Source organism: Schistocerca americana, chromosome 8 (assembly GCF_021461395.2).
Source record: "Schistocerca americana isolate TAMUIC-IGC-003095 chromosome 8, iqSchAmer2.1, whole genome shotgun sequence".
In the NCBI taxonomy this organism is placed as follows: Eukaryota; Metazoa; Arthropoda; class Insecta; order Orthoptera; family Acrididae; genus Schistocerca; species Schistocerca americana.
Window position 1 is genome coordinate 218,111,884 of NC_060126.1, and position 18,855 is coordinate 218,130,738.

At 46.1% G+C, this 18,855-nt stretch overlaps 1 protein-coding gene across 3 annotated transcripts in view; it reads left to right on the top strand.

The window, feature by feature from the left end:
* The first annotated feature begins 591 nt into the window (after nt 1-591).
* LOC124544726 (tubulin gamma-1 chain) overlaps nt 592-18,855 on the top strand; it is a 76,861-nt gene continuing 58,597 nt past the window's right edge. The window contains exons 1-3 of one of the 3 annotated variants that reach the window (XM_047123375.1): nt 614-773; nt 1,034-1,146; nt 3,987-4,125. In XM_047123375.1, the coding sequence (XP_046979331.1) occupies nt 1,070-1,146; nt 3,987-4,125 (216 nt within the window). In that variant the 5' untranslated portion in view covers nt 614-773; nt 1,034-1,069. Of the gene's footprint in view, nt 774-1,033; nt 1,147-3,986; nt 4,126-17,309; nt 17,419-18,855 lie in introns of those variants that run through there. The other 2 variants (XM_047123376.1, XM_047123377.1) reach the window with 2 other exon arrangements.

The following is an 18,855-nucleotide window of genomic DNA, read 5'->3' on the forward strand; positions in this document are numbered from 1 at the left end:
GAATCTATCACCATAAATGCTACGGTCTTGTTGTTAGAACATCTAATTTAGTGTCACTGACTTTGATACTTAAGTCTGAATCAGAGAAGCCGACGGCTGAATGACGATTCGCACTTATTTCTGCTGACCTATTCCTTTTTTCAGTTTTGGTTAAAAGATTACCAGTATCCTTATAATTTTGTAATGCTGCAGCTGTTTCTTCATTTTAATGAAGCTTTGGTGTACCTTCCAAATTTGCTATGTTATGCGCCTTCCATGGAAATATTGGTTGTGCAGCCGTTTTTATGTGGTGTTTCTTTGTGCAACATTTATGAATTTCAGAATGCCAAGGATGAAATATTGTGGAGTCTTCTGAGCTCGCCGGCGTTTTGTTCGCGAAATCGCACCAGTCTCAAAATTACAATACACCCGATGTGTTTATGTGTCGACTATTGTAATGAAACGTAATACGTGTGCTTTAATGTTTCTCGTCAACTATTCAAGTCGGGAAGTATACTGAAACTCATGCATTGCGCAAAATGGCTGGAATACTTAATAAAAGCCAAATGCCTAACTTTTCGTTTTGCGATTTCGTTTTGGCAGAACCGTGATACCAAGGGAATGCATCCAATATACATTTCTGCGTGTGGTAACACTGCTGTCATCAAACTGGAGGGAAATGGGCGGATAGTATTGAAGCAATAGTTTATATTGTAAGCGTGGAAAAAGAATTAATTGTGCCAAAATGCCTTCTGAAATGATCACATTGCAATTGGGACAATGTGGAAATCAAAGTAAGTAATAAGCGTGTTTCTTCTATTGTGTGCTGTGCTAAAGTGTCAGTGAAGTTACTATTAAAAAGAAAAAAAACATACGCTACTACTTGTCAGTAAATCATGAAAATTGATTCTGACGGAGGTTGCATGTATTTATGTTAAAGGTATACGAGTGTGTGTTAAGGATACGTAAAGTAATTGTACATTTACATTATTTCTGCAGTTTTATGCAAACTATTGTAGAGTCTGAAATTTAGTGGTGTATGCGTGTGTTCTAGTTGGTTTTGAATTCTGGAAACGCCTTTGTGCTGAACATGGTATTAGCCCCGAAGGAATTCTGGAACCCTTTGCTACTGAAGGAAACGATAGGAAAGATGTTTTCTTCTACCAGGTAAGCACTTGAAGGCTCAGCTCACGCACACACTACATCTTGTAACAGAACTACTTGTTGTAGCCGCGCGGGATTAGCCGAGCGGTCTCGGGCACTGAAGTCAGGGACTGTGCGGCTAGTCCCGGCGGAGGGTCGAGTCCTCCCTCGGGCATGTGTGTGTGTGTGTGTGTGTGTGTGTGTGTGTGTGTGTGTGTGTGTGTGTTTGCCCTTAGGATAATTTAGGTTAAGTAGTGTGTAAGCTTAGGGACTGATGACCTTAGCAATTAAGTCCCATAAGATTTCACACACATTTGATTTTTACGTGGTGTTCAGCTCAGTGTTTATAAAACAAACACGTTTTATCGTGTTTAATTCAATATTAAACTACTGTGCCATGTGCTTTATCAATGTGTTGACTTAGTAAGTAGCCGTAATTGTTTTTTTAGACAGTTAAGATCAGGCAATGAATGTACTTACTGTGGTGTATAATTTTCCTCTGTGTAAGAGGCATGCCATTTGTTGCTAGTTGAGGTCAGGCAGTAGTGCTGAATGAAGGCAAGAGATCAATTTGTGAGTCAGTTACTTTTTGGTGGTGTTCTTTGAGAACAGTTTTGTCTGTACTTCTGAAATAATCATCTGTATTGGTAAATGAAATCTTTTGCCTATACTTTGGCACGTTAGGTGCAAATTTCATATTTTACTGTGATAAGTAATATTGATTCTAACTGATATGAAATACAAATTTTTTTTTCGGCTGCAAGTTTAATCATTGCCGACGTGACACCTGTGTCGTCATCCATGTCCAAATGTATAAAAGTATTTTCATGCATTTCACACACCTGTCTACAGCCTTGATGAATACCTGGCGTGCAGTTCAGATGATTGTTTATATACATTTATAGTGTCATTTTTATTTTATGTTTTGAGGCTTTTTATTTTTGATGTGTTAGTCATATTGGGTCTCGTTTCTGTTAGGCAATTGCAACAGTTTAAATTCCCTCCCACGAATTTATTGGCATTTATACATGACACTAGCAGTAAAGTCTGCCGTAATCGGCACTTCACAAGACTGATATGTAATTGAAGAAGAATAATTGTATTTGAACATAGATAATGTCTTGCGTTGGAGTAGATGAAGTGTAGCTGATTATATCTTCGAAATTAGTCTATAGGCCTAATATATTATTTTATATATTTATTTTTTCAACCTGTTCAATAAGGCCTCTAGTTAATTGAACAGGTGAAGGTGCCTTTATCTTATACTTTGAAGGGAATGTCCTCTCAGAAAAAGTTAGTCATGGCATAGAGGTATGATGTGAATGCTTACGTCCTATCACCCATGAAGTGCTTCCAATGTTTATGCTTTGGTTATGTGTCATCCTGCTGCGCAGTGGACCCAGAATGTGGCAACTGTGGACGATCACTCTGTGAATATAGTCTGTGTGAACAACCGCCTTGTGTGTCGGTTGCACTGAAATCCACCCTCCACCTTCGCCAGTTTTACCATTCTTCAAGAAGGAAAAGAAAATACTGAAATTAAATCTATTCCCCAGCCGTCATTTTCTGAGGGAAAAAAAAAAATTATGACACTGCCCCCCTCGTGGTGGTTTCTGTGCCATTGTCCTCACTTCGTGCACCTAGTTGGAGCAGCAGCTTCATCTTCCAGCGTCTAACATGACACTTCTCTCTCTCTCTCTCTCTCTCTCTCTCTCTCTCTCTCTCTCTTTTTCTCCCCCTCCATCTCTCTGGAACCCTTTCTGTAGTGACTTACAGATCAGAGGCCTGATGCCAATAGCTGAAAGGACTGTGGCTGGCCTGTGGGTCCCAGGGCTGCCTACCTCATTGTAAGTAGGCTCTTGCAAGAATCCCGGCCACCAGAGGCTGTCAAGGACAAGGAGGAGAATCCAGACAAGGCTAATCTGTTGACCCCGAAGGTGCCAGATCCCCCCACACTGTCAGATTCTGACTCGATGCTCATTGAGGTGTTTCCTTCCCCATTGGAGGTACGAAGTGATCCAGGTGTGTGGCCGGTCCTCCTGGCCCCTTCATGCATAACCTGCAGTCCTGCAACATGACCATTCGATGAAGATGTCCGTAACCTGATCATTCAGTGGAAACATAATGGATATATTATCACGTGCTGGAACTAAAATACCTTATTTCTTCCTCTTCTGGAACTAACTTTGCTCTATAACAAATGCACTCCACTAATGACTACTTCCAGCCCTGAGAGGTCATCTAGAGGGGTCTGTACATTGGTTCACACAGATCTTATCAGTGAATAGATTCCCTTTCCTACCATGCTGGTCTGGGTTGAAACAGCAGCAATTGCCATTGGCAAAATTTATTTACCTACAGACAGGCCACTTGACAGTGAGGTGACCACTTCACTCAAACAGCCCCTCCCATTTTTGTCATACATGGGGATTTCACTGCACAGCGCCCGAAGTGGAAAGGAGGGGGACGGGGGGGGGGGGGGGGGGGCACACCACTGCATCTGGTAGGGACCTTGCACTTGACCAGCTTCTTACTGACCCTGATCTGTGTCCCCTCACTAATGGTACTCCTACCCTCTTCAATGCCACCCACAGAACATTTTCAGCTATCAACTTAATGAGCTCTTCCCTCAATACTGTGGCTTCACTACATAGGTCACTTTGTGCCAATCTTTGTGTCAGTGACTACTTGCCAGTGCTCCTGTTGCTTCCTTGCCAATGCCACAAGGGGACTACCAGAGGCAACTGGCAGCTGTATGCTTCTGCTTTTACCTTCACCCCCGGTTAGTCATATTCCATACATAAGGCTATGCAAGAAGTCTGCAACGTGAGCACCCACTGGAACATGTATTCCTCTTTTTACAGGTTCTCCCATCGCCAGCCAGTGCCATGGTGGACCAAAGACAGTGCAGTAGCTGTTCAGGATAACAGAAGAACTTTGCAGCGTTTCAGGCAACATCCTTCGCAGACCAAAGTTATCACTTTTGAGCGACTTTATGCTAAGGTTCACTGTCTAATTAAACACAGTAAGAAGGAATGTTAGGAGTGCTACATCTTCTCCCAGGAAATGTGTGCCTCTTCATCCCAGGTGTGGGCCAAGCTTCATAGTCTTCCGGACTGCCAAAGGTCCGTAGCTGTACTTCCTTCATGATGGCTTCTGTACTGATGTCAGCTCTAGCTGAGCACATTGCAACCTACTTTATAGCGTCCTCTTCTTACATGACTGATTCCGGATGCTGAAGTGACGTTGATGGCATCCCTCTCACCTTCACCCCTTGGCATATTGAATTATATAACAAACCTTTCACTGACTTGAAACTGCTTCAAGCTCTTGCATCCTCCCACAATACAGTCCTGGGGCCTGATTCCATCTTACAGCGAGATGATGCTACATTTTTATGTTGCTCAAAGACAGCTTCTACTCAGAAGCTTTAACTGTATTTGGCTCAATCTTGTCTTCCTTTAGCAGTGGCATCATAATTCTGAACCTTGAGCTAGGCAAAAACCGAAGTCCATTGACAGTTATCAGCCGATTAGCCTTGCCAACATGCTCTGTGTATTGCTTGAAAGGATGGTTGCCTACCGATTATGCTGGGTTCCTGAATCTTCGGACATTTTGACCTCCTATCAGTGTATTTTCCAGAAGGGACTGTCCCCAACCAACCAAGTGTTTAGATTGGAAACAGCAATCCAACAGGCTTTTTCTCAATGCCAACACCTTATTGGTCTGTTTTGACATAATGAATATGACACCGCCCGGGACTGTCACATTTTACTTATTCACCATGACTGGTACTGTCGATTTTCTCTACCAATTTTTGTTCACCAGTTTTTATCCTACTGCTTGTTCCAGGTTCGAGTTGGTACTTCACTCAGCTCTCCATAACACATAGAAAAGGGTGCCGTGCAGAGCTCTGTGCTGAAAGTCGCACTCTTCATCATTGCCATCAATGGGCTAGGGGCTCCCTCGGGCCACTGGCCATCCCTGCACTATATGTCGGTGACTTCCACATTTGATGCATTTCCACTCCGTAACCTTGACTGAATGCCAGCTCTAAAGTGCCATGTGACAGGCCTCTGCTTTGGACACGTTCCCATTGTTTCCCATCTTCTCCAATACGGACCATCCCAACTGCAGCTGTATTTGAGTACCCAGAGTTTGTACGTTTTTGCGCAGTCCTGCATTTTGCGACTCCTCTTTGACAAAAAGCAGACTTGGTGGCTCCATATTTGACATTTATGACTAGCTTAATGTGAAAGCTTAATGCTCCCTGCTTCCTTGTTCACACTTCTTTGGGTGCAAATCGGAGTACTCTCTCTATCTACTGGGCTCTTGTCCAATCCCACTTCCACTACCATTGTCAGGTTTATGACTCGGCAGTGCTTTCAGCTTTGAAATTGTCAGACTCAGTTCATAATTGTGGAGTTTGACTGGCCACTGGTACCTTCTGGACTAGTCAGGAAGACAGCCCTCTTGCCAAAGTGGGGATCATCATCTTCAGTTCAGAGGGTACCAACTACTGCTCACCTATGCAGTCGCCATTTGACAGTTACCTGATAATCGGACACTCTCCCTGTTATCTTGCGTACACCCTGGAGTTGCTACCTGGCTACGAATTAGGTCTGGTATATCTCACAGTTGCCCCCCATGATCCATTGTTATCTGTACCTTTGTTTTTCAGCACTGTCAGTGTGCTACCGCCTTTTACACTGGTTATGCTTTTAAAACATCCACAGATGAGGAACACCATTCATTGCAGGGAACCTGTAGTATTTTATGGTGGAGCTGATTGTCATTAATAGAACCCTCTGGTTTATTAAGTGTGCCACCCTTGACTGCATTTCAGTGTGTAATGAGACAGTGAACTGTCTTCAGACCATTCATCCATGTTACTCCTGTCACCCTGTACTACCTACCATTCATGGCCTTCTCTCTGGGTCTAATCATACTGTATGCTCTGTTGTATTTCTCTGGTTCCCAATTCATGTGGGTATCCCAGGGAATAGATGGCAGGCCATTTGGCTAGCAAAACGATTACTCACCCCATATTAGCTTTCATCCTTTGCAGGTGCAACTAACAAGGGAACCTCCCCACGCCACCCCCCTCAGATTTAGTTATAAGTTGGCACAGTGGATAAGCCTTGAAAAACTGAACACAGACAATCGAGAAAACAGGAAGAAGTTGTGTGGAACCGTGATAAAAATTAGTAAGATATACAAACTGAGTAGTCCATGTGCAAGATAGGCAATATCAAGGAAAATGTGAGCTCAGGAGCGCCGTGGTCCCGTGGTTAGCATGAGTAGCTGCAGAACTACAGGTCCTTGGTTCAAGTTTTCCCTCGACTGAAAATTTTACTTTCTTTATTTTCGCAAAGTTGTGATCTGTCCGTTCGTTCATTGACATCTCTGTTCACTGCAATAAGTTTAGTGTCTGTGTTTTGCTACCGCACCGCAAAACCGTGCGATTAGTAGACGAAAGGATGTGCCTCTCTAATGGGAACCGAAAACATTTGATCGCAAGGTCATAGGTCAACCGATTCCTCCCCAGGAAAACACGTCTGATATATTCTATAAGACACTGCTGACGGCATGTGCGTCACATGGCAGGAATATGTTGTCGAACCACCTAACTTGTACACTTGGTGAACGGGTAAAAAGATTCTTCTACCTTGCCCGATTTAGGTTTTCTTTTCGATGTGACAATCACTCCCAAAACCGTCATTCGGGAGGACGACGGTTCAATCCCGTCTCCGGCCATCCTGATTTAGGTTTTCCGTGATTTCCCTAAATCGCTTCAGGCAAATCCCGAGATGGTTCCTTTGAAAGGGCACAGCCGACTTCCTTCCCCATCCTTCCCTCATCCGAGCTTGCGCTCCGTCTCTAATGACCTCGTTGTCGACGGGACGTTAAACACTAATGTCCTCCTCCCAAAACAGTGATGAAAACATAAGAGTTTGTCACATAAACTGAAAATAAAAAATTAAACTTTTCACTCGAGGGAAGACTTGAACCTAGGACCTCTCGTTCCGTAGCTGCTCTCGCTAACCACGGGACCACAGCGCTCCTTGGCTCCCAGTCTTCTTGATGTTGCCTATCTTAGCATGGACTACTCAGTTTGTATATTTTACTAATTTTTTTCATAGTTCCACACAACTTCTTCCTGTTTTATCGATTGATCTGTGTTCAGTTTTTCAAGGCCTATCCACTGTGCCAACTTATAACTAAATCTGAGGGGGGTACGATGGGAGGTTCCCTTGTAAGGTGTCTGTTCACTTGTAGATGGAACAACATGGTGGGCTACAGCCCCATCTAATAACCTCCACAGTATCAAGGAGACTACTGCTGTCACTCCCAGAAAGAATCCACTGTTGTATACTGCGTTTGTGTTGGCCATATCAGACTGACCTATGGTTGAAATTTATGGTACTGAGCCATTCCCACATTGTGTTTGTTGAGCCTTACTGACAGTTGCTCTTATCCTGATGGAATGCCTGCTCCTTCTGGCTTTCCATGCTAAGTATGGTCATCAAATTCGTTGCCTTTCATGTTGCCAGATGACTCGCGGACAATTTTAGTTATCTCAGTGAAAGTGACCTTTATTCTCAAACATAACGTTTTAACCTACCTTCGGGGCAGGATAATTGGGATAGGAGCCTTTCCTGCTGCGTGATGGGTTGGGGGACTCTCAACACTGCCTCTTTTGCCTGTTGCCTGTGTCATCCCTCTTTTCTTCTGTTTTAATTGCTTTTACGAGGTCTGCCTCTTTTTTTCTGTTACACCCTTTTTCCTGTTTTAGGAGTTGCTCTCTGTTAATTAATTGGTGCTATGCTCGTCTTTAATACTGTGCCCCTAATTGGTCGTGTCAGTAGAGCTTTAGGGGTCCTGCCACCTTCGCATGCGGAGTCCTGGCGGATGCCCATGTGCTCCCTTAACTATTTCTCTCATCTTGTTGTATTATTGACAGCCCAACTGATGTCAGTTACATTTTCAGCCTTTTCTCTTTGAGTGTTCTGGGTCTTTAGATTAGAAGGCATCCTTTGTTTTGCAGCTGTCTTTGCCCTCAGGCGCATTGGCAGGTGTTAGGTGCGAGAGGGGTCTTTCTTGACACAGCTGAGCTCTGGGATACCACATGTCTGCTCTAACCTATGTACCTATCTAATCCATGTTCTTATACATACATTGTTTTTCAACTCTTGCATCAATATTTCCTTCACTGTCCCATTTTTATCACACTCACATACTTTCCTCATCTGAGCACATTTCTGGTGGACATTCCTATCTCCAGATGAATGAATCCTTGCCAGAGGGACTAATGACCTCGCTGTTTCATCTCGTACCCCAAATGACCATCCAACCATCAAACTTTGCAGAGGATTTATAACATGTGATTATTGATTACCAATTCAAGCTCTGATCAATATGCAGACCCAGAAATTTTGAACTATCAGTTCTACAAATATACTGCAGCTTCCCAAGGTAAACTGCACAACTGCTGTGCCAAATATGGGCTTGGAGCATAGGCAGACACTTGTTGCAGTTGATGTAGTGGCATGAAACAGCAAAAGTGCAAGTTAATGCACAAATGGGTTATTCATTCACTATAAAAAGACATATCATAGTGGTTTCTGTGGCGCCTCTTTCATAATTTAACACTGAATTTGGATATTAACATTGTTAATAATGATTAATTTTAGGTAAATAATTTTGGTGACCAAAGTATTTCAGTATTGTCAAAGGCAGCATATAATTTGGAGCTAGTAGTTGTGCAACTTGTCCATTTTATCACAACTAGTAGATCAACATAGTGATGGCAAGCTGGGGACTAGTGTGTTAACACAAGGGGAAATTTTGAAAAAATTGTCAGTTTTTTACATAGTGTAGCTCAAAGAATAAGAGTCGTAAGCTCATGTATTGCTCACCATCTTTTAGCAGAGCCTTTCAGAACAGTTTGATGTATGAACCACAGATTTTGGTCTCACTTTTTTCTGAATTGTATTTTGTATTGCAAGTGAAATAAAGCACAATACCTGTTTCAGTTGAACATAATGCTTGTTTCACTACTTACCCTGAGTTACACTACTGCATCCTAGGTCCGTATTCCTTGTTTCTGATGTATCATTTTTCCTTTTTCTAGTATTACTTCTTTTTCTTGCCCCTTTGGTGGATTCTGGCAGTTTCCGGTGATTAATTGTGGCAGTGTGGTATTGGTGTGCAAGACTCACACTCCCCCTTGGGTGTCGAACTTACTTGGAGTTACTTCGCCGATCTTCTTTCAGGATAGTCGGCTGAGATATTCTACCCAGCTTCTTCTCTGAAGAATAGATGCTACACTGGAGGAATATATTCTTAAATAACTCGTACACTCGAGAGTACTTTGAATTCAATCTCGCTATATTTCATAACATGCAACAGTTTTCATACACTAAACATTTCCCATAAGCTCGACACCTTCCGGTCTGACAGAACCTATTACAGTCATCTATAAGACAAATGTCCCGACTTTACAGCAGTAAATGAGAGAGTGAATGAATAAGTCTCTTCTTTTCTTTCAACAACCTTCAAATGTTTGCCCCAATAATGTTTTATATCTCACAGAGTACGATGAATTTACTCCATGGGCGGGATGTGTAACTTCTTAGGCAGGCTCGGTGACTACCTGTTCACGCCATCGTACGTCCGATACATGTCCGTCCTATACACTCATAATTGTGGGGCAGTAGACATAGTTCTGCTTTACCACACTTATCCCTAAAATAACGTGTGTTCGAGACGGTGGAATTACGAGTGTCTATAGAACTTACCCTGAACTCTCGAGGCACTACAGGGTTGCAACACTGATTTCTCTTCTGAGAATTCTCTGCAGGTGATGACAAAGATCTGTGTGTATTAGTCCAGCAGGCACTTCCATCAATTCCATAACCTTAAACCTTGACACTGCACCATCATTGGAACATAGCAGAGCATCAATCACACCTATTTTCAAGCATTTGGTGCTACCAGAACAAGTTTTGGTATCCAGTTCTGTATGCAGTAGTTAACTTTCTTTGTTCAGAAAACTACAGAGGACAAAAATTAAAAACTCGATTTTTTGACAGTTACTCATGTACTAGCCCCTTAAGATTGTTCATTTTGTAGAGGCTGGGAATAGATGAACTATCCAGTTAGTGGTGGAACTGGGTTGCCAGTGGTCAGGAAGCCAGTAACTCACTAACCTGGACAGGGGTGCAGTGGAGTGGCAGGTAGGTTTGTCTTTGTTGTCTGATGATTTGTCATGAAAGCAGCATTGTTAAACATCCATTTTATTGCTTAGCAAACTCCAACAGTTTTTCGATGGGGTGTGTTTTCCTACCAGTGGCCCACCCAATCCACTGGTAGGGGGAAATGTAGAGGTCGAAGGGTCCATTGCGGTCCCACGAGCAGCTAGGGAACTAAAGGTCCGCTCAGACAGAGCCCCGCGTGCCTGAGTAAGCCTTATACAACTGGGGTGCGGCAGGTGCCCCAGAGGTTGCCCACTTGCGACTGTTCCACCCCAACAGCCATGCATCTCATAGGCGCGGAGCACACTGTAAGATTGAGGGGTTTTTATAGAGGTTGGCCTTCCTCACAATCCAGGCGGTCAAGCCAAGATTACCATTCCCCGCAGCACACAACATTCCACCGCCGCGCCATACGGTGGTCGCTGAAGCATGTCCGGGGGTTACGGTGACAGGAGACTGGCGGCGCAGACCAGTCCCCAGCTCAGGACCCCGGGGTCGCCAAGCCCGTACTCAGCAAATGGGGGGAGTGGGTTACAGTTCGAGCCCAGGTTATACAACTGCTCAGACACCTTCGCCTGTGCGCCAATCTCTGTTTTCTGCAAAGCATGAGCTGTACTCAGCTAGCGAAGAGGTGCTTAGGTAGGCAAGTGGTCTGTTGCCACCAAAAGTGTCCAGTGTTGCGTGGCCAGGGAACCAATCAAGTCAGTGAGTTGCTAAGACTGCTGACTCGAAAATCATACAGTGGCTCATGCCTGCATCCATACAGACTAGGCGCGGCCAGACAGCTCAGGGCAGGGTATGCCGAAGCCTACGGAATCGCACCAAGGACACAGTGTGGATAGGACGGTTCACAGCAGCAGTGTCCACTCATTCAAATGGAAGCAGAAAACAGAGATTGGCGCACAGGCGAAGGTGTCTGAGCAGTTGTATAGCCTGGGCTCGAACTGTAACCCACTCCCCCCATTTGCTGAGTACGGGCTTGGCGACCCCGGGGTCCTGAGCTGGGGACTGGTCTGCACCGCCAGTCTCCTGTCACCGTAACCCCCGGACATGCTTCAGCGACCACCGTATGGCGCGGCGGTGGAATGTTGTGTGCTGCGGGGAACGGTAATCTTGGCTTGACCGCCTGGATTGTGAGGAAGGCCAACCTCTATAAAAACCCCTCAATCTTACGGTGTGCTCCGCGCCTATGAGATGCATGGCTGTTGGGGTGGAACAGTCGCAAGTGGGCAACCTCTGGGGCACCTGCCGCACCCCAGTTGTATAAGGCTTACTCAGGCACGCGGGGCTCTGTCTGAGCGGACCTTTAGTTCCCTAGCTGCTCGTGGGACCGCAATGGACCCTTTGACCTCTACATTTCCCCCTACCAGTGGATTGGGTGGGCCACTGGTAGGAAAACACACCCCATCGAAAAAGCGACTTTGTGCTGCGAGTCCTCCAGCTCCTGGTGTTGCTAGAGATTTATCAGACTGTCGTAACAGAGCACATGCTGATAATCAGAATGTATTTTTGATTATTAAACGGAAGGAGGGTAGCTTTGAGAGGGTTTCTCCCTTTTACATCCACAAGGGTCTTGAGGGTATTGCAGGAATACTGAAATCTGTGAAGCGACTGCGCAATGGGACTCTGTTAGTTGAGACTTCTAGTTCCCGTCAAGTCGCTTCTCTTCAGAAAGCAACCTGTCTCGGAGAGTACGTTATCGAGACCGAGATCCACTCCACTTTGAATTATAGTAAGGGTGTTGTGACATGTTGGGACTTGGTGGATATCTCCACAAAAGAGTTAAAATCTGAGTGGGCTGACGAAGATATTGTTGACGTGCAGCATATTATGAAACGAGTCGATGGGACCTCGTCAAATCCGACTTGTTTATTCTCACGTTCAGTTGCCCGAGACTCCCAGAGCATGTTAAAGCGGGGTTCTTACGTTTGCCAGTACGACCATATTTCCCAACCCAATGCGCTGTTTTAACTGTCAGCGCTTTGGGCATACTACGTTGGGGTGCAATGGGATAGCCACTTGCGGTAAATGTGCTCAGCCTGCCCATGAAGGAGCCGATTGTTCATCACCTGTGAAGTGCGTGAATTGCTCTGGGAGTCACCCTGTCTGGAGCCGGGTCTGCCCCATCTATCTCGAAGAACGGAAGATAAAGGAGATCAAAACATCTAAGAGCATCCCCTATGGTGAGGCCAAGAAGCTCTTTAAGGCCATGCAACCTCCTGTGTTTACGACATCTTTCGCTTCCGCTCTGAAAAAACCGGTACAAATGGCCACTGTTGCTACGGAAACGGAGGTTGCTAGTGTTAGCACTAATACCTGCGTTTGCCAGTGCACTTGTGCTGCTGCGGTTGTTTTGAAACCTGCGGCTCTCTCCGCAACGTCGGACAAGGCCGTGGTTGCTGACATTGGGGTACTTCCTACCTCTTCTCCTATGGCGCCTTCTGCCCAGGCGAGTAAAGCTCCAACTGCTGACAAGGCTCTACATTCTAAGCCCCCCCAAGACAAAGACGCCGAAGGCGAAGGTTTTGCCACCTGAGGAGACTGGTCAGGGTCGGTCCGATGACGAGGCCATCGTACTGTCTGACATCTCCTGTGGGTCGTCATCGGAGCTGATGGACATTGGTGTCGACCGGGGGCAATCTTCTCGCTCCAGGAATAAATCTCCGGCCAGTACGGGCTTTCCTCATTACAGTGGAACCTGAATGGGTTCAGGACGCATGTGGCCGAATTACAACTCCTTGTACGAGAGTGCCCTTTGTGCTTATGTCTCCAGGAGACACATTTTCGGGCCACTGATGCTCCTTCTTTACGGGGCTATACCGTATATCGGAAAGATGATCTGACAGGGGAAAGGGCAAAGGGTGGTGTTGCGGTTTTTGTCCGTGACATGCACCCCTCATCTGAGCTCCCTCTCGTTACAGACTTGCAAGTAGTTGCAGTTGACCTTCTTGTGGGTCGGAGGCTCACAGTCTGTTCACTTTACTTACCACCTAAGGATGCGCTAGACTCTGAGGCTCTCACAGACCTTATTAGCCAACTCCCCCGCCCCTTTCTTCTTCTGGGGGACTTCAATGCTTATAATGTCTTATGGGGCTCTTCGACTACTTGCCCCAGGGGTCTCATTCTGGAAAACCTCATGATGTCTGAAGAACTGTGCATCCTCAACTCTGGTGCTCCCACTCATTTCTGTACTGCTTCTGGGTCGTTATCAGCTATTGACCTTTCCTTTTGCTCTCCAGCACTCGCGGATTCTGCCCTGTGGGAGGTTGCTGCTGACCTCCATTCTAGTGACCACTTCCCCCTTTGGATTCGCCTCCTGGATGAGGCTATGGCATTACCAGTGCCGCCCTGGTGGCACCTCTGCAGAGCTGACTGGCCACTTTTCAGCCAACTGGCTGTTTTGGAACACCGTGCCAGCGTCCACGAATGGGTAGACCATGTTACAGCCGTGATCTCCCATGCTGCTGAATTGTCAATCCCACGATCATCCGGTCTTTCCAAGAGGCGTCCTTGGTGGACCACTGAGTGCCGCTCAGCCATCCGAGCCCGCCGTGCAGCTCTGCGCCGCTTCAAGTGCCATCCCTCAGCTGACAATCTTGCGGCCTTTCGGGTGGCAAGGGCCAAAGCGCGGCGAGTGATTAAAGAGAGCAAACGACGGTCATGGCAATCGTTCTTGAACTCCATCTCCCGCTCCACTAGTTCTACGAAAGTATGGGAAGCCATCAGGAGGATTTCCGGGAAACTCTGCCAGCTACCTGTCACGGCATTGCTGCATCAGGGAAGTCTTCTCATGGCGCCGAGAGACATTGCCCAGACACTGGCCATGCATTTTGCGGCATCTACCACCACTGTTAACTGTGATCCAGATTTCTGCCGCTACCGCACTGCCATCGAAGGGGTCACTTGGACTTCCGGTTTCCAAATTCTGAACTCTACAATTGCCCCTTCACAATGTGGGAACTGGATTCTGCGCTGTCTGTGGCTCATGATACTGCGCCTGGGCATGATCAAATCCGGTACAGCATACTGCAGCACTTGTTACTGCCTTCCAAGGAAGTTCTCCTGAATTGTTTTAATATGATATGGTTATCCGGCACGTACCCTGACTCGTGGAGGGAGGCGATTTTGATTCCCCTCCTCAAACCGGGGAAGGACCAAACGCATCCCAGTAGTTATCGGAGTATTGCTTTGACGAGCTGTGTCGGGAAGACGTTGGAACGCATGGTCAACCGTCGCCTGGTTTGGCTGCTCGAGACCAGGCAGCTCCTTAGCCCCTCTCAGTGTGGCTTTCAGAGATGTCGTTCCACTATAGACAACTTGACCCTGCTTGAGGCGGCCATCCAGCAGGCCTTCCTACCTACCCAGCATTGTCTAGGTGTATTCTTTGATATTAATAAGGCGTATGACACTACTTGGCGCTGCCTTATCCTCAATCAACTCCATCAGTGGGGCTTTCGTTGCCGTCTCCCCACCTTCATTCGGTCCTTTCTTTCCCACCGCCTCTTTCGATATCGGGTTGGGACTGTTTTTTCTGATTTGTACGTGCAGTAGAATGGTGTTCCTCAGGGAAGCGTTTTAAGTGTCACCCTCTTTGCCGTCGCCATTAACAGTATCGCGTCCACTATCCGGAGTCCTGCCCAATGCTCCTTGTTTGTGGACGATTTTGCTGTTTTCTGTTCTTCCTCTAGTCTTTTCACTGCTAGTCGGCAGTTGCAGCTTACGATAAAGCGATTAGAGGCATGGACTGCGCAGACGGGTTTTACCTTTTCTGCAGACAAATGTGTGTGTGTTCATTTTAATCGTTCTCGACGTCTTTTTACCTCCCCTGAATTGCGTCTGAGGGACACCATTCTTCCTTTTAGAGACACTGTGAGGTTCCTGGGCATCACTTTTGATTCCAAGTTGTCGTGGTTGCCTCACCTTAAAGACCTCAAGGTGCGGGCCCTGAAGGCACTGAATATTTTGAAGTGTCTGAGCCATCGGTCCTGGGGAGCAGATCGGGCGCGTCTGCTGCAGTTTTATAGGGCTTTCGTCCGATCGCGTCTTGACTATGGTTGCACCGTATATGGGTCAGCAAGGCCTTCGTATCTGAAGATTCTTGACGCAGTACACCATGAGGGTATCAGGCTGACCACTGGTGCCTTCCGTACCAGTCCCATCCCCAGCCTGTGTGCTGAGGCAGGGGAACCGCTGCTCGTCATCCGGCGGAAACTACTCATGGTGCGACGGGTGTGTCAATGCCTTGCCTGTCCTACCTCCCCTGCGTACCCTAGCATTGCCCGACCGCCTATGGAACGTCTCTTTTTCCAGTCGTCCCAGGACAACGAGACCATGTGGGATTCGTGCCAAGCATTTGCTTGAGTCCCTTGGTGTGGAGCATGTGGCCCCCCCAACGACAAGGTTTTACCCGCCTGCCTCCCTGGTTGCTCCAGAGGCCCAGCGTCCTTTTAGACTTGTCGGAGTACCGGAGGAGCTGCACTCCTGCGTTTGTTTTTACCTCCTTATTTTCCGATATTTTACACCAGCATCCCGACCATGTACCAGTATTTACGGATGGCTCTTAACAGGGGGACTCTGTTGGTTGTGCTGTTGTTTTCCCTGATCGCGTCGTCAAGTTAAGACTTCCTGCGGCGTTTACCATCTTTGATGCCAAATTGTTTGCGATCTTGCGGGCTTTGGAGCAGATGAGATGTGTTCCCAGTCTTAAGTTCCTCATCTGTTCTGACTCCCTGAGTGCCCTTCAGACCATGCAACACTTGTACCCAGCGGATACGGTCGTCCAGAACATCCATGATGCCCTACTCCACCTGCAACGGCAGGGGAAGGAGGTTTTTTTCTGCTGGGTGCCGGGGCACGTGGGTATTAGGGGAAATGAACTGGCGGATGTGGCTGTCAAAGATGCATGTTCCCTCCCTCACGTTGTTGAATGTGCTGTCCCCCTCCATGCTGTTACCTCCCTTTTGTGTTTTCGTGTTATGCGTCAATGGGAAGAGGAGTGGCTGGCAGTCGGTGACAATAAGCTGCGTCTGGTCAAGGCCACCACACGGCCATGGCGTACGTCCTACCAGTCATGCAGGCGGGATGAGGTTCTCCTCACTCGCCTCCGCATCGGGCACAGTCCCTTAACACATGGTTTTTTACTCCGGCGGGAGGACCCCCCAATCTGCAGTGCTTGTGGCGTCCAGATTACTGTCAGTCACATTTTACTTGACTGTCTTTTATTCTCTGACCAGAGGGCGGTGGTTTCCTTGCCACCGGATTTGCCCTCTATTTTGCAAGACGACGCAACGACTGTGGTTAAGGTCTTACGGTTTTGTCCTGTCCAATTTGTTGCCTCGGATTTTAGGGAGAGGGTTTTAATGTGCTGCTGGGTGACTGGCTCACCCAGATTTTAGGTAAGAGGTCCGCCAGTCACTATTACCTCCTTCTTCCCCTTCGGTTTCTGTTCTCTCTTCCTTGTGTTTCCTTTCCTTTTTTTGTGCGTTTCTTCTCCTCTTGTTTTGCTTCTGTCTGTGAGAATGTGGAACTGCGTCAGGTCTGTGTCTTTTAGCCGTTCTCCTTGTTTGCTGTCTGTCTTAGTCCCTTCACTGCCTCTGTTCCTGTTTTTATGCATTTGGGCCCTGATGACCACGCTGTTTAGCGCCCGTAAACCTCAAACACACACACACACACACACACACACACACACACACACACACTGTAACCCACTAGGATAGGAGACTGGTAGTGACTAGAAGTGAGCCTACTGGAAGTCCAGTGGTGGCAGCTTGACTCATGCTGACTTGAAGACTGGTGTAGATCTCTACTCAAAGCTGGCAGCTATCAGACTGCATACATCTGTCTACAGATAAGTAGTGTTTATATGGGCTTGGCTCATCCCTGTTTTGCCGAGGCATCAATTGCCGTCATGTAAGCCACAACAGAGCCACAGCGGCTGTGCGTTTCTACTGAGTTGCTGGTATTAAGACTCTGACCTTCCTACTGGGCCGGGATATGTGCTAACTGCCCCAACATTGCAGAGACATTACTTCCTAGATCAGTAAGTAGCCCCTGATGTAACCACCCGCAGCTGGCCCCAATGCGATGCACTTCCATAGTCCTCATGCTTTAAATGTGGGCAGCATTTTTATTATACTTGTCCACTCCAAATAGAATAGCTATGGCAAAACAGTTTATTTGAAGCTATTGGTAACATAAAAGGAAGCAGTATGATTTAACTGCTGGAAAGTAATTTGATCTAACTGCAGTGTCATTATTATTCAGGAAAAAGTAATATCTTGATGTTGTGGTTTTCTAATAGTAATTTGTGCCATATTATGCTGCTGTTAGGTTTTGGAATCAAGAGGTCATTACAGTTCTATAATATTAATCTTTTTATTGTTATGTATTAAAAGTATTGCATGGAGTTCTTTTAGACATGTATCCTTCTAGGTATTACACTTCGAAAATGTTGTTGCAGCGTCCTTCCAACTTCTGTAAAACACTTGTTAGGTATCAGTGCTTGAAGCACTGATAATGATATTTTCATCAGCCATTCGTCATTATGTTGTGAATGGTAACATAATGTGGTTCGAGGGCTCTAACTTTTTTTATTAGAACTTACGTTATTGGTTTATGATGTGTGGTTTTATGATGATATTCTCATAACAAACAGTAATTTTGCTTTCATAGTGATTAACTTTGTCTTGTTTTTCTGTGAATAATTGATAATGCAAACAGCATTAAATTTCTAGGGTAATGTTTAACTCTGGAACCTGAAAATGAATGTCATTTCTGTATTCTCTGATATAATGTGAAGTTGGTAACAACCTCTCACAAGGGAACCTCCCCATCGCACCCCCCTCACATTTAGTTATAAGTTGGCACAGTGGATAGGCCTTGAAAAACTGAACACAGATCAATTGAGAAAACAGGAAGAAGTTGTGTGGAACTACGAAAAAAATAAGCAAAATATACAAACTGAGTAGTCGTTGCGCAAGATAGGCAACATTAAGGATACTCTGAGCTCAGGAGTGCCGTGGTCCTGTGGTTAGCGTGAGTAGCTGCGGAACATGAGGTCCTTGGTTCAAGTCTTCCATCGACTGGAAAATTTATTTTCGCAAAGTTATGATCTGTCCGTTCGTTCATTGACGTTTCTGTTCACTGTAATAAGTTTAGTGTCTGTGTTTTGCGACCGCACCGCAAAACCGTGCGATTAGTAGACGAAAGGGCGTGCCTCTCCAATGGGAATCGAAAACATTTGATCGCAAGGTCATAGGTCAACCGATTCCTCCACAGGAAAACACGTCTGATATATTCTATACGACACTGGTAACGGCATGTGCGTCACATGACAGGAATATGTTGTCGACCCACCTAACTTGTACACTTGGCGAATGGGTTTTACCTTGCCCGATTTAGGTTTTCTTGTGCGTGTGATAATCACTCCCAAAAAAGGAATGAAAACGTAAGAGTGTGTCACATAAACTGCAACAAA